Here is a 13,445-nt window from a genome sequence, read left to right on the forward strand (position 1 = left end):
AAATGATATGCAGCAGTCCGACATAGTCTGACTATACTGTTGGGGCAATTTAGCACTATCCATAAAAAGAAGTAAAAGACGGAGGATGCTTTAATAATAACGAGAACAGATGTTTAAAAGGGACAAAAGTAACAGGGATCATGTGTGTTGGAACAATCAATGAGCCAACTCAAGATCAAAACTAGACATGAAAGAATCTGAATCCTGAAAGCTTTTGCAGGAAGAAAAGAAGAAGAAATATACTAGATCAAAACTTCAACCTTACTAATGACCCCACCACATGTATGAGCCGCTGTCCAATTTCTCCCTTCACATCAGTTTTCATTTCTATTGTTGTCAGCTGTCCTCCAAAGCCTTTAGTAATGGCTAGCGGAGTCAGTGAGCAGCTCTTTTAGAAACTGGCATGACTCAAGATCATAGATTGCATGGTAGCCTGAGCTACATGAGTACTGAAACCAGTACATCCTCCCTCCTGAGCCTAATGTCCTGGTATTGCAACTATGGTCTTAGGCCCTCTGATCATGAACTGCTTCGTAAAGGCAGGAGTTCACTTAGTCGTTTGGAATGTTGTCTCCTTGACTTTCTCCCTTGCACTTCATCTACAAATATACCCTTTTTTCCTTTAGAACAAATTCTTGCCAACAATGAAAGAAAAAATGGCTGTGACGAAAAGTAGCTCAGCTAATGTGAAAAAGTCTGCATGAACTCATTCATCAATCATGGGCTGCAGCCTAAATAACAGCATATACAATGCTGAAGCATAATACAATAAGCATGCACCTAAAAGTGTACAGCTTCTCCACATAGTGAGGATTTACATTGCAATTTGATTATGTCATGTTGCTGCAACTTCCAGTGTTTACAAAGTCTGGCATAGAAGTGTCCTATGGAGTAACACAATCTTTAATTTTACCTTTAGTTTACTCTGGAGCTGCTTAACATCCACATCTGTGCTTTTAGATGGTGTTAATGGAGTCACTGCTGGTTGATCCAAGGTCACAGGGCTCAATGTTTCCTGTGATCTCCTGGCCTGGGCCAGCTGCTCTGTCATCTGCTCAATGGTTCTCTCAAAATTTCCTTTTTCCCGCTGAAATTCTGTAAGGTCGCCACTCAATTTCTAATGTTTGAAAGAAAAGATATTTTTATGACTGGAAAGAATTAGTACAATGAATTGACATGAACAAAGATACTGCACAGCACTCAATTATTTGAACAACATGCAGGTTATGAGAAGTTGGAACCTCCTTCATCTATGCTGGTCAAGATCATTAAACCTGTATACTTCAGTAAAGCCCTGAAATTCATGACAAAATATTATCTTAAATGTGTCGATTCTGAAACATCATCAGCAGTGTATGAACCGCAAAGAACTACGTGTAAATTATTACTAGATCATAAATGTCACATTATTTCAAGTTTCAAAACTATTAAACTATCACTGGGGTGATCATTTTTCATTGCATGGATGAAAGAATTAGCTGCCAGTGAATTCAATAAATGGATTGCTAGTAGGTTTGAGGACAAAAGCATAGCACTAAGCTATGAAAGGAATGGCAGAAACTAAAAACACAGACAAAATGGAAGACACTAAGTTTTAATAAAAAATAAAAACGTATAAACTGTGAAGTACAAGTCATTCAGCACATCATACTTGAGGAGTGTGTTGGTGTTGTAGAATTAAAAACAAATAAAAATCCAAAAACGAAAGCTAAATAAAATATTGTGACACTGCACATAATAACTAAACTACTAAATAATAAGAATTTACTTACCGATAATTCTATTTCTCGGAGTCCGTAGTGGATGCTGGGGTTCCTGAAAGGACCATGGGGAATAGCGGCTCCGCAGGAGACAGGGCACAAAAAGTAAAGCTTTAGGATCAGGTGGTGTGCACTGGCTCCTCCCCCTATGACCCTCCTCCAAGCCTCAGTTAGGATACTGTGCCCGGACGAGCGTACACAATAAGGAAGGATTTATGAATCCCGGGTAAGACTCATACCAGCCACACCAATCACACTGTACAACCTGTGATCTGAACCCAGTTAACAGTATGATAACAGCGGAGCCTCTGAAAGATGGCTCACAACAATAATAACCCGATTTTTGTAACTATGTACAAGTATTGCAGATAATCCGCACTTGGGATGGGCGCCCAGCATCCACTACGGACTCCGAGAAATAGAATTATCGGTAAGTAAATTCTTATTTTCTCTATCGTCCTAGTGGATGCTGGGGTTCCTGAAAGGACCATGGGGATTATACCAAAGCTCCCAAACGGGCGGGAGAGTGCGGATGACTCTGCAGCACCGAATGAGAGAACTCCAGGTCCTCCTTAGCCAGGTTACCAAATTTGTAGGATTTTACAAACGTGTTTGCCCCTGACTAAATAGCCGCTCGGCAAAGTTGTAAAGCCGAGACCCCTCGGGCAGCCGCCCAAGATGAGCCCACCTTCCTTGTGGAATGGGCATTTACATATTTTGGCTGTGGCAGGCCTGCCACAGAATGTGCAAGCTGAATTGTATTACACATCCAACTAGCAAAAGTCTGCTTAGAAGCAAGAGCACCCAGTTTGTTGGGTGCATACAGGATAACAGCAAGTCAGTTTTCCTGACTCCAGCCGTCCTGGAACCTATATTTTCAGGGCCCTGACCACATCTAGCAACTTGGAGTCCTCCAAGTCCCTAGTAGGCGCAAGACACCACAATAAGCTGGTTCAGGTGAAACACTGACACCACCTTAGGGAGAGAACTGGGGACGAGTCCGCAGCTCTGCCCTGTCCGAATGGACAAACAGATATGGGCTTTTTTGAGAAAAAAAAAAAAAAAATCACCAATTTGACACTCGCCTGGTCCAGGCCAGGTCCAAGAGCATGTTCACTTTTCATGTGAGATGCTTCAAATCCACAGATTTGACTGGTTTTAAACCAATGTGTTTTGAGGAATCCCAGAACTACGTTGAGATCCCACAGTGCCACTGGAGGCACAAAGGGGGGTTGTATATGCAATACTCCCTTGACAAACTTCTGGACTTCAGGAACTGAAGCCAATTCTTTCTGGAAGAAAAATCGACAGGGCCGAAATTTGAACCTTAATGGACCCCAATTTGAGGCCCATAGACACTCCTGTTTGCAGGAAATGCAGGAATCGACCGAGTTGAAATTTCTTCGTGAGGCCTTCCTGGCCTCACACCACGCAACATATTTTCGCCACATGTGGTGATAATGTTGTGCGGTCACCTCCTTTCTGGCTTTGACCAGGGTAGGAATGACCTCTTCCTGAATGCCTTTTCCCTTAGGATCCGGCGTTCCACCGCCATGCCGTCAAACGCAGCTGCGGTAAGTCTTGGAACAGACATGGTACTTGCTGAAACAAGTCCCTTCTTAGCGGCAGAGGCCATAAGTCCTCTGTGAGCATCTCTTGAAGTTCCGGGTACCAAGTCCTTCTTGGCCAATCCGGAGCCATGAGTATAGTTCTTACTCCTCTACGTCTTATAATTCTCAGTACCTTAGGTATGAAAAGCAGAGGATGGAACACATACACCGACTGGTACACCCACGGTGTTACCAGAACGTCCACAGCTATTGCCTGAGGGTCTCTTAACCTGGCGCAATACCTGTCCCGTTTTTTGTTCAGACGGGACGCCATCATGTCCACCTTTGGTAATTCCCAACGGTTTACAATCATGTGGAAAACTTCCCCATGAAGTTCCCACTCTGCCGGGTGGAGGTCGTGCCTACTGAGGAAGTCTGCTTCCCAGTTTCCATTCCCGGAATGAAACACTGCTGACAGTGCTATCACATGATTTTCCGCCCAGCGAAAAGTCCTTGCAGTTTTTGCCACTGCCCTCCTGCTTCTTGTGCCGCCCTGTCTATTTACGTGGGCGACTGCCGTGATGTTTTATCCCACTGGATCAATACCGGCTGACCTTGAAGCAGAGGTCTTGCTAAGCTTAGAGCATTATAAATTTACCCTTAGCTATATTTATGTGGAGAAAAGTCTCCAGACTTGATCACACTCCCTGGAAATTTTTTCCTTGTGTGACTGCTCCCCAGCCTCTCGGGCTGGCCTCCGTGGTCACCAACATCCAAAACTGAATGCCGAATCTGCGGCCCTCTAGAAGATGAGCACTCTGTAACCACCACAGGAGAGACACCCTTGTCCTTGGATATAGGGTTATCCGCTGATGCATCTGAAAATGCGATCCGGACCATTTGTCCAGCAGATCCCACTGAAAAGTTCTTGCATGAAATCTGCCGACTGGAATTGCTTCGAAGGAAGTCACCATTTTTTTACCATGGCCCTTGTGCAATGATGCACTGATTTTAGGAGGTTCCTGACTAGCTCGGATAACTCCCTGGCTTTCTCTTCCGGGAGAAACACCTTTTTCTGGACTGTGTCCAGAATCATCCCTAAGCACAGGAGACTTGTTGTCGGGATCAGCTGCGATTTTGGAATATTTAGAATCCACCCCTGCTGTTGTAACAGTATCCGAGATAGTGCTACTCCGACCTCCAACTGTTCCCTGGACTTTGCCCTTATCAGGAGATCGTCCAAGTAAGGGATAATTAAGACGCCTTTTCTTCGAAGAAGAACCATCATTTCGGCCATTACCTTGGTAAAGACCCGGGGTGCCGTGGACAATCCAAACGGCAGCGTCTGAAACTGATAGTGACAGTTCTGTACCACGAACCTGAGGTACCCTTAGTGATAAGGGCAAATTTGGGACATGGAGGTAAGCATCCCTGATGTCTCAGGACACCATATAGTCCCCTTCTTCCCGGTTCGTTATCACTGCTCTGAGTGACTCCATCTTGATTTGAACCTTTGTAAGTGTTCAAATTTTTTTAGATTTAGAATAGGTCTCACCTAGCCTTCTGGCTTCAGTACCACAATATAGTGTGGAATAATACCCCTTTTCTTGTTGTAGGAGGGGTAATTTAATTATCACCTGCTGGGAATACAGCTCGTGAATTGTTTCCCATACTGCCTCCTTGTCGGAGGGAGACCTTGGTAAAGCAGACTTCAGGAGTCTCGACATTCCAATCTGTACCCCTGGGATGCTACTTGTAGGATCCAGGGGTCCTGTACGGTCTCAGCGTCATGCTGAGAGCTTGTCAGAAGCGGTGGAACGCTTCTGTTCCTGGGAATGGGCTGCCTGCTGCAGTCTTCTTCCCTTTCCTCTATCCCTGGGCAGATATGACTCTTATAGGGACGAAAGGACTGAAGCTGAAAAGACGGTGTCTTTTTCTGCAGAGATGTGACTTAGGGTAAAAAACGGTGGATTTTCCAGCAGTTGCCGTGGCCACCATGTCCGATGGACCGACCCCAAATAACTCCTCTTCCTTTATACGGCAATACACCTTTGTGCCGTTTGGAATCTGCATCACCTGACCACTGTCGTGTCCATAAACATCTTCTGGCAGATATGGACATCGCACTTACTCTTGATGCCAGAGTGCAAATATCCCTCTGTGCATCTCGCATATATAGAAATGCATCCTTTAAATGCTCTATAGTCAATAAAATACTGTCCCTGTCAAGGGTATCAATATTTTTAGTCAGGGAATCCGACCAAGCCACCCCAGCTCTGCACATCCAGGCTGAGGCGATCGCTGGTCGCAGTATAACACCAGTATGTGTGTATATACTTTTTATATTTTCCAGCCTCCTGTCAGCTGGCTCCTTGAGGACGGCCCTATCTATAGACGGTACCGCCACTTGTTCTGATAAGCGTGTGAGCGCCTTATCCACCCTAAGGGGTGTTTCCCAACGCGCCCTAACTTCTGGCGGGAAAGGGTATACCGCCCATATTTTCTATCGGGGGGAACCCACGCATCATCACACACTTCATTTAATTTATCTGATTCAGGAAAAACTACGGTAGTTTTTTCACATCCCACATAATACCCTCTTTTGTGGTACTTGTAGTATCAGAAATATGTAACACCTCCTTCATTGCCCTTAACGTGTGGCCCTAATAAGGAATACGTTTGTTTATTCACCGTCGACACTGGATTCAGTGTCCCTGTCTGTGTCTGTGTCGACCGACTAAAGTAAACGGGCGTTTTAAAACCCCTGACGGTGTTTTTGAGACGTCTGGACCGTTACTAATTGTTTGTCGGCCGTCTCATGTCGTCAACCGACCTTGCCGCGTGTTGACATTATCACGTAATTCCCTAAATAAGCCATCCATTCCGGTGTCGACTCCCTAGAGAGTGACATCACCATTTCAGGCAATTGCTCCGCCTCCTCACCAACATCGTCCTCATACATGTCGACACACATGTACCGACACACAGCACACACACAGGGAATGCTCTGATAGAGGACAGGACCTACTAGCCCTTTGGAGAGACAGAGGGAGAGTTTGCCAGCACACACCAAAAACGCTATAATTATATAGGGACAACCTTATATAAGTGTTTTCCCTTATAGCATCTTTTTTATATATTTCTAACGCCAAATTAGTGCCCCCCCTCTCTGTTTTAACCCTGTTTCTGTAGTGCAGTGCAGGGGAGAGCCTGGGAGCCTTCCCTCCAGCCTTTCTGTGAGGGAAAATGGCGCTGTGTGCTGAGGAGATAGGCCCCGCCCCTTTTTCGGCGGCCTCGTCTCCCGCTCTTAACGGATTCTGGCAGGGGTTAAATATCTCCATATAGCCCCCGGAGGCTATATGTGAGGTATTTTTAGCCAAAAATAGGTTTTCATTGCCTCCCAGGGCGCCCCCCTTCCAGCGCCCTGCACCCTCAGTGACTGCCGTGTGAAGTGTGCTGAGAGGAAATGGCGCACAGCTGCAGTGCTGTGCGCTACCTTAAGAAGACTGAGGAGTCTTCATGCCGCCGATTCTGGACCTTCTTCTTGTTTCAGCATCTGCAAGGGGGCCGGCGGCGAGGCTCCGGTGACCATCCAGGCTGTACCTGTGATCGTCCCTCTGGAGCTAATGTCCAGTAGCCAAAGAAGCCAATCCATCCTGCACGCAGGTGAGTTCACTTCTTCTCCCCTAAGTCCCTCGTTGCAGTGATCCTGTTGCCAGCAGGACTCACTGTAAAATAAAAAACCTAAGCTAAACTTTTCTAAGCAGCTCTTTAGGAGAGCCACCTAGATTGCACCCTTCTCGGCCGGGCACAAAAATCTAACTGAGGCTTGGAGGAGGGTCATAGGGGGAGGAGCCAGTGCACACCACCTGATCCTAAAGCTTTACTTTTTGTGCCCTGTCTCCTGCGGAGCCGCTATTCCCCATGGTCCTTTCAGGAACCCCAGCATCCACTAGGACGATAGAGAAATTATATAATATATTATTTAGAATTCCAACCTTTAATTTGGAGGTATCCACGTCTGACCCCAGCAACATGACGTGTGCCTATACTGTAACATGTCTGCTTGGGTCAACCCTACGTACATCATACCAGTATAGCTCTGTAAGGCTGTACCTAGTCTACATCTAATACATTAAACCAGCCTGTGGCAAACTAAATCAAATAGCCTCATTGGGACACTTACCTGAAGCATGGGCCGCGTAAAAATAATAGCAGCATTGCTTAAACAATACAAGCAGCTTTGTCCCACTTAAAATACACACAGCACTTACGTATTGATAAAAAAAATAAACTTTTTTCTCTCTAAGCTAAATATCACTGTAAGTGACAAAAGTGCAAAAGTTATTTTGTGAGATCACTATGCAAATGTATCCGTTTATTCAGGTATGAACATGAATTTCATGGCCAAGATACTGCAGCAAACTGCACAAAAGATTACACAATTTCATTGTAGGAAAAAAATGGACTGTGGCGTTAATTACTAAATAAAGTTTAGGCGCACCATTGTGCTTAGTTTTGCACTTGATTGGTAAAGTGATATTTAATTTTGGAGAACAAAATAATATCATTTAACTGTTACAATGTTAGAAAATACACAGAGTATCAATACATAGTATCATATAATAAGAATTTACTTACCGATAATTCTATTTCTCGGAGTCCGTAGTGGATGCTGGGGTTCCTGAAAGGACCATGGGGAATAGCGGCTCCGCAGGAGACAGGGCACAAAAAGTAAAGCTTTAGGATCAGGTGGTGTGCACTGGCTCCTCCTCCCATGACCCTCCTCCAAGCCTCAGTTAGGATACTGTGCCCGGACGAGCGTACACAATAAGGAAGGATTTATGAATCCCGGGTAAGACTCATACCAGCCACACCAATCACACTGTACAACTTGTGATCTGAACCCAGTTAACAGTATGATAACAGCGGAGCCTCTGAAAGATGGCTCACAACAATAATAACCCGATTTTTGTAACTATGTACAAGTATTGCAGATAATCCGCACTTGGGATGGGCGCCCAGCATCCACTACGGACTCCGAGAAATAGAATTATCGGTAAGTAAATTCTTATTTTCTCTATCGTCCTAGTGGATGCTGGGGTTCCTGAAAGGACCATGGGGATTATACCAAAGCTCCCAAACGGGCGGGAGAGTGCGGATGACTCTGCAGCACCGAATGAGAGAACTCCAGGTCCTCCTTAGCCAGGTTATCAAATTTGTAGGATTTTACAAACGTGTTTGCCCCTGACTAAATAGCCGCTCGGCAAAGTTGTAAAGCCGAGACCCCTCGGGCAGCCGCCCAAGATGAGCCCACCTTCCTTGTGGAATGGGCATTTACATATTTTGGCTGTGGCAGGCCTGCCACAGAATGTGCAAGCTGAATTGTATTACACATCCAACTAGCAAAAGTCTGCTTAGAAGCAAGAGCACCCAGTTTGTTGGGTGCATACAGGATAACAGCAAGTCAGTTTTCCTGACTCCAGCCGTCCTGGAACCTATATTTTCAGGGCCCTGACCACATCTAGCAACTTGGAGTCCTCCAAGTCCCTAGTAGGCGCAAGACACCACAATAAGCTGGTTCAGGTGAAACACTGACACCACCTTAGGGAGAGAACTGGGGACGAGTCCGCAGCTCTGCCCTGTCCGAATGGACAAACAGATATGGGCTTTTTTGAGAAAAAAACCACCAATTTGACACTCGCCTGGTCCAGGCCAGGTCCAAGAGCATGTTCACTTTTCATGTGAGATGCTTCAAATCCACAGATTTGACTGGTTTTAAACCAATGTGTTTTGAGGAATCCCAGAACTACGTTGAGATCCCACAGTGCCACTGGAGGCACAAAAGGGGGTTGTATATGCAATACTCCCTTGACAAACTTCTGGACTTCAGGAACTGAAGCCAATTCTTTCTGGAAGAAAAATCGACAGGGCCGAAATTTGAACCTTAATGGACCCCAATTTGAGGCCCATAGACACTCCTGTTTGCAGGAAATGCAGGAATCGACCGAGTTGAAATTTCTTCGTGGGGCCTTCCTGGCCTCACACCACGCAACATATTTTCGCCACATGTGGTGATAATGTTGTGCGGTCACCTCCTTTCTGGCTTTGACCAGGGTAGGAATGACCTCTTCCTGAATGCCTTTTCCCTTAGGATCCGGCGTTCCACCGCCATGCCGTCAAACGCAGCTGCGGTAAGTCTTGTAACAGACATGGTACTTGCTGAAACAAGTCCCTTCTTAGCGGCAGAGGCCATAAGTCCTCTGTGAGCATCTCTTGAAGTTCCGGGTACCAAGTCCTTCTTGGCCAATCCGGAGCCATGAGTATAGTTCTTACTCCTCTACGTCTTATAATTCTCAGTACCTTAGGTATGAAAAGCAGAGGATGGAACACATACACCGACTGGTACACCCACGGTGTTACCAGAACGTCCACAGCTATTGCCTGAGGGTCTCTTAACCTGGCGCAATACCTGTCCCGTTTTTTGTTCAGACGGGACGCCATCATGTCCACCTTTGGTAATTCCCAACGGTTTACAATCATGTGGAAAACTTCCCCATGAAGTTCCCACTCTGCCGGGTGGAGGTCGTGCCTACTGAGGAAGTCTGCTTCCCAGTTTCCATTCCCGGAATGAAACACTGCTGACAGTGCTATCACATGATTTTCCGCCCAGCGAAAAGTCCTTGCAGTTTTTGCCACTGCCCTCCTGCTTCTTGTGCCGCCCTGTCTATTTACGTGGGCGACTGCCGTGATGTTTTATCCCACTGGATCAATACCGGCTGACCTTGAAGCAGAGGTCTTGCTAAGCTTAGAGCATTATAAATTTACCCTTAGCTATATTTATGTGGAGAAAAGTCTCCAGACTTGATCACACTCCCTGGAAATTTTTTCCTTGTGTGACTGCTCCCCAGCCTCTCGGGCTGGCCTCCGTGGTCACCAACATCCAAAACTGAATGCCGAATCTGCGGCCCTCTAGAAGATGAGCACTCTGTAACCACCACAGGAGAGACACCCTTGTCCTTGGATATAGGGTTATCCGCTGATGCATCTGAAGATGCGATCCGGACCATTTGTCCAGCAGATCCCACTGAAAAGTTCTTGCATGAAATCTGCCGACTGGAATTGCTTCGAAGGAAGTCACCATTTTTTTACCATGGCCCTTGTGCAATGATGCACTGATTTTAGGAGGTTCCTGACTAGCTCGGATAACTCCCTGGCTTTCTCTTCCGGGAGAAACACCTTTTTCTGGACTGTGTCCAGAATCATCCCTAAGCACAGGAGACTTGTTGTCGGGATCAGCTGCGATTTTGGAATATTTAGAATCCACCCCTGCTGTTGTAACAGTATCCGAGATAGTGCTACTCCGACCTCCAACTGTTCCCTGGACTTTGCCCTTATCAGGAGATCGTCCAAGTAAGGGATAATTAAGACGCCTTTTCTTCGAAGAAGAACCATCATTTCGGCCATTACCTTGGTAAAGACCCGGGGTGCCGTGGACAATCCAAACGGCAGCGTCTGAAACGGATAGTGACAGTTCTGTACCACGAACCTGAGGTACCCTTAGTGATAAGGGCAAATTTGGGACATGGAGGTAAGCATCCCTGATGTCTCGGGACACCATATAGTCCCCTTCTTCCCGGTTCGTTATCACTGCTCTGAGTGACTCCATCTTGATTTGAACCTTTGTAAGTGTTCAAATTTTTTTAGATTTAGAATAGGTCTCACCTAGCCTTCTGGCTTCAGTACCACAATATAGTGTGGAATAATACCCCTTTTCTTATTGTAGGAGGGGTAATTTAATTATCACCTGCTGGGAATACAGCTCGTGAATTGTTTCCCATACTGCCTCCTTGTCGGAAGGAGACCTTGGTAAAGCAGACTTCAGGAGCCTGCGCAGGGGAAACGTCTCGACATTCCAATCTGTACCCCTGGGATACTACTTGTAGGATCCAGGGGTCCTGTACGGTCTCAGCGTCATGCTGAGAGCTTGTCAGAAGCGGTGGAACGCTTCTGTTCCTGGGAATGGGCTGCCTGCTGCAGTCTTCTTCCCTTTCCTCTATCCCTGGGCAGATATGACTCTTATAGGGACGAAAGGACTGAAGCTGAAAAGACGGTGTCTTTTTCTGCAGAGATGTGACTTAGGGTAAAAAACGGTGGATTTTCCAGCAGTTGCCGTGGCCACCAGGTCCGATGGACCGACCCCAAATAACTCCTCTTCCTTTATACGGCAATACACCTTTGTGCCGTTTGGAATCTGCATCACCTGACCACTGTCGTGTCCATAAACATCTTCTGGCAGATATGGACATCGCACTTACTCTTGATGCCAGAGTGCAAATATCCCTCTGTGCATCTCGCATATATAGAAATGCATCCTTTAAATGCTCTATAGTCAATAAAATACTGTCCCTGTCAAGGGTATCAATATTTTTAGTCAGGGAATCCGACCAAGCCACCCCAGCTCTGCACATCCAGGCTGAGGCGATCGCTGGTCGCAGTATAACACCAGTATGTGTGTATATACTTTTTATGATATTTTCCAGCCTCCTGTCAGCTGGCTCCTTGAGGACGGCCCTATCTATAGACGGTACCGCCACTTGTTCTGATAAGCGTGTGAGCGCCTTATCCACCCTAAGGGGTGTTTCCCAACGCGCCCTAACTTCTGGCGGGAAAGGGTATACCGCCCATATTTTCTATCGGGGGGAACCCACGCATCATCACACACTTCATTTAATTTATCTGATTCAGGAAAAACTACGGTAGTTTTTTCACATCCCACATAATACCCTCTTTTGTGGTACTTGTAGTATCAGAAATATGTAACACCTCCTTCATTGCCCTTAACGTGTGGCCCTAATAAGGAATACGTTTGTTTATTCACCGTCGACACTGGATTCAGTGTCCCTGTCTGTGTCTGTGTCGACCGACTAAAGTAAACGGGCGTTTTAAAACCCCTGACAGTGTTTTTGAGACGTCTGGACCGGTACTAATTGTTTGTCGGCCGTCTCATGTCGTCAACCGACCTTGCCGCGTGTTGACATTATCACGTAATTCCCTAAATAAGCCATCCATTCCGGTGTCGACTCCCTAGAGAGTGACATCACCATTACAGGCAATTGCTCCGCCTCCTCACCAACATCGTCCTCATACATGTCGACACACACGTACCGACACACAGCACACACACAGGGAATGCTCTGATAGAGGACAGGACCTACTAGCCCTTTGGAGAGACAGAGGGAGAGTTTGCCAGCACACACCAAAAACGCTATAATTATATAGGGACAACCTTATATAAGTGTTTTCCCTTATAGCATCTTTTTTATATATTTCTAACGCCAAATTAGTGCCCCCCCTCTCTGTTTTAACCCTGTTTCTGTAGTGCAGTGCAGGGGAGAGCCTGGGAGCCTTCCCTCCAGCCTTTCTGTGAGGGAAAATGGCGCTGTGTGCTGAGGAGATAGGCCCCGCCCCTTTTTCGGCGGCCTCGTCTCCCGCTCTTAACGGATTCTGGCAGGGGTTAAATATCTCCATATAGCCCCCGGAGGCTATATGTGAGGTATTTTTAGCCAAAAATAGGTTTTCATTGCCTCCCAGGGCGCCCCCCTTCCAGCGCCCTGCACCCTCAGTGACTGCCGTGTGAAGTGTGCTGAGAGGAAATGGCGCACAGCTGCAGTGCTGTGCGCTACCTTAAGAAGACTGAGGAGTCTTCATGCCGCTGATTCTGGACCTTCTTCTTGTTTCAGCATCTGCAAGGGGGCCGACGGCGAGGCTCCGGTGACCATCCAGGCTGTACCTGTGATCGTCCCTCTGGAGCTAATGTCCAGTAGCCAAAGAAGCCAATCCATCCTGCACGCAGGTGAGTTCACTTCTTCTCCCCTAAGTCCCTCGTTGCAGTGATCCTGTTGCCAGCAGGACTCACTGTAAAATAAAAAACCTAAGCTAAACTTTTCTAAGCAGCTCTTTAGGAGAGCCACCTAGATTGCACCCTTCTCGGCCGGGCACAAAAATCTAACTGAGGCTTGGAGGAGCGTCATGGGGGGAGGAGCCAGTGCACACCACCTGATCCTAAAGCTTTACTTTTTGTGCCCTGTCTCCTGCGGAGCCGCTATTCCCCATGGTCCTTTCAGGAACCCCA

General features: G+C 46.6%; 1 protein-coding gene across 1 annotated transcript in view; it reads right to left on the minus strand.

Moving 5' to 3' along the window:
* CNTLN (centlein) overlaps positions 1 to 13,445 on the minus strand; it is a 761,842-nt gene that overhangs the window by 116,522 nt on the left and 631,875 nt on the right. Inside the window, exon 19 of the mRNA XM_063954396.1 lies at positions 914 to 1,117. Coding sequence (XP_063810466.1) covers positions 914 to 1,117 — 204 coding nt within the window. The remainder of the gene's footprint in view (positions 1 to 913; positions 1,118 to 13,445) is intronic.

This window comes from Pseudophryne corroboree, chromosome 1 (genome assembly GCF_028390025.1).
Source record: "Pseudophryne corroboree isolate aPseCor3 chromosome 1, aPseCor3.hap2, whole genome shotgun sequence".
NCBI lineage: Eukaryota > Metazoa > Chordata > Amphibia > Anura > Myobatrachidae > Pseudophryne > Pseudophryne corroboree.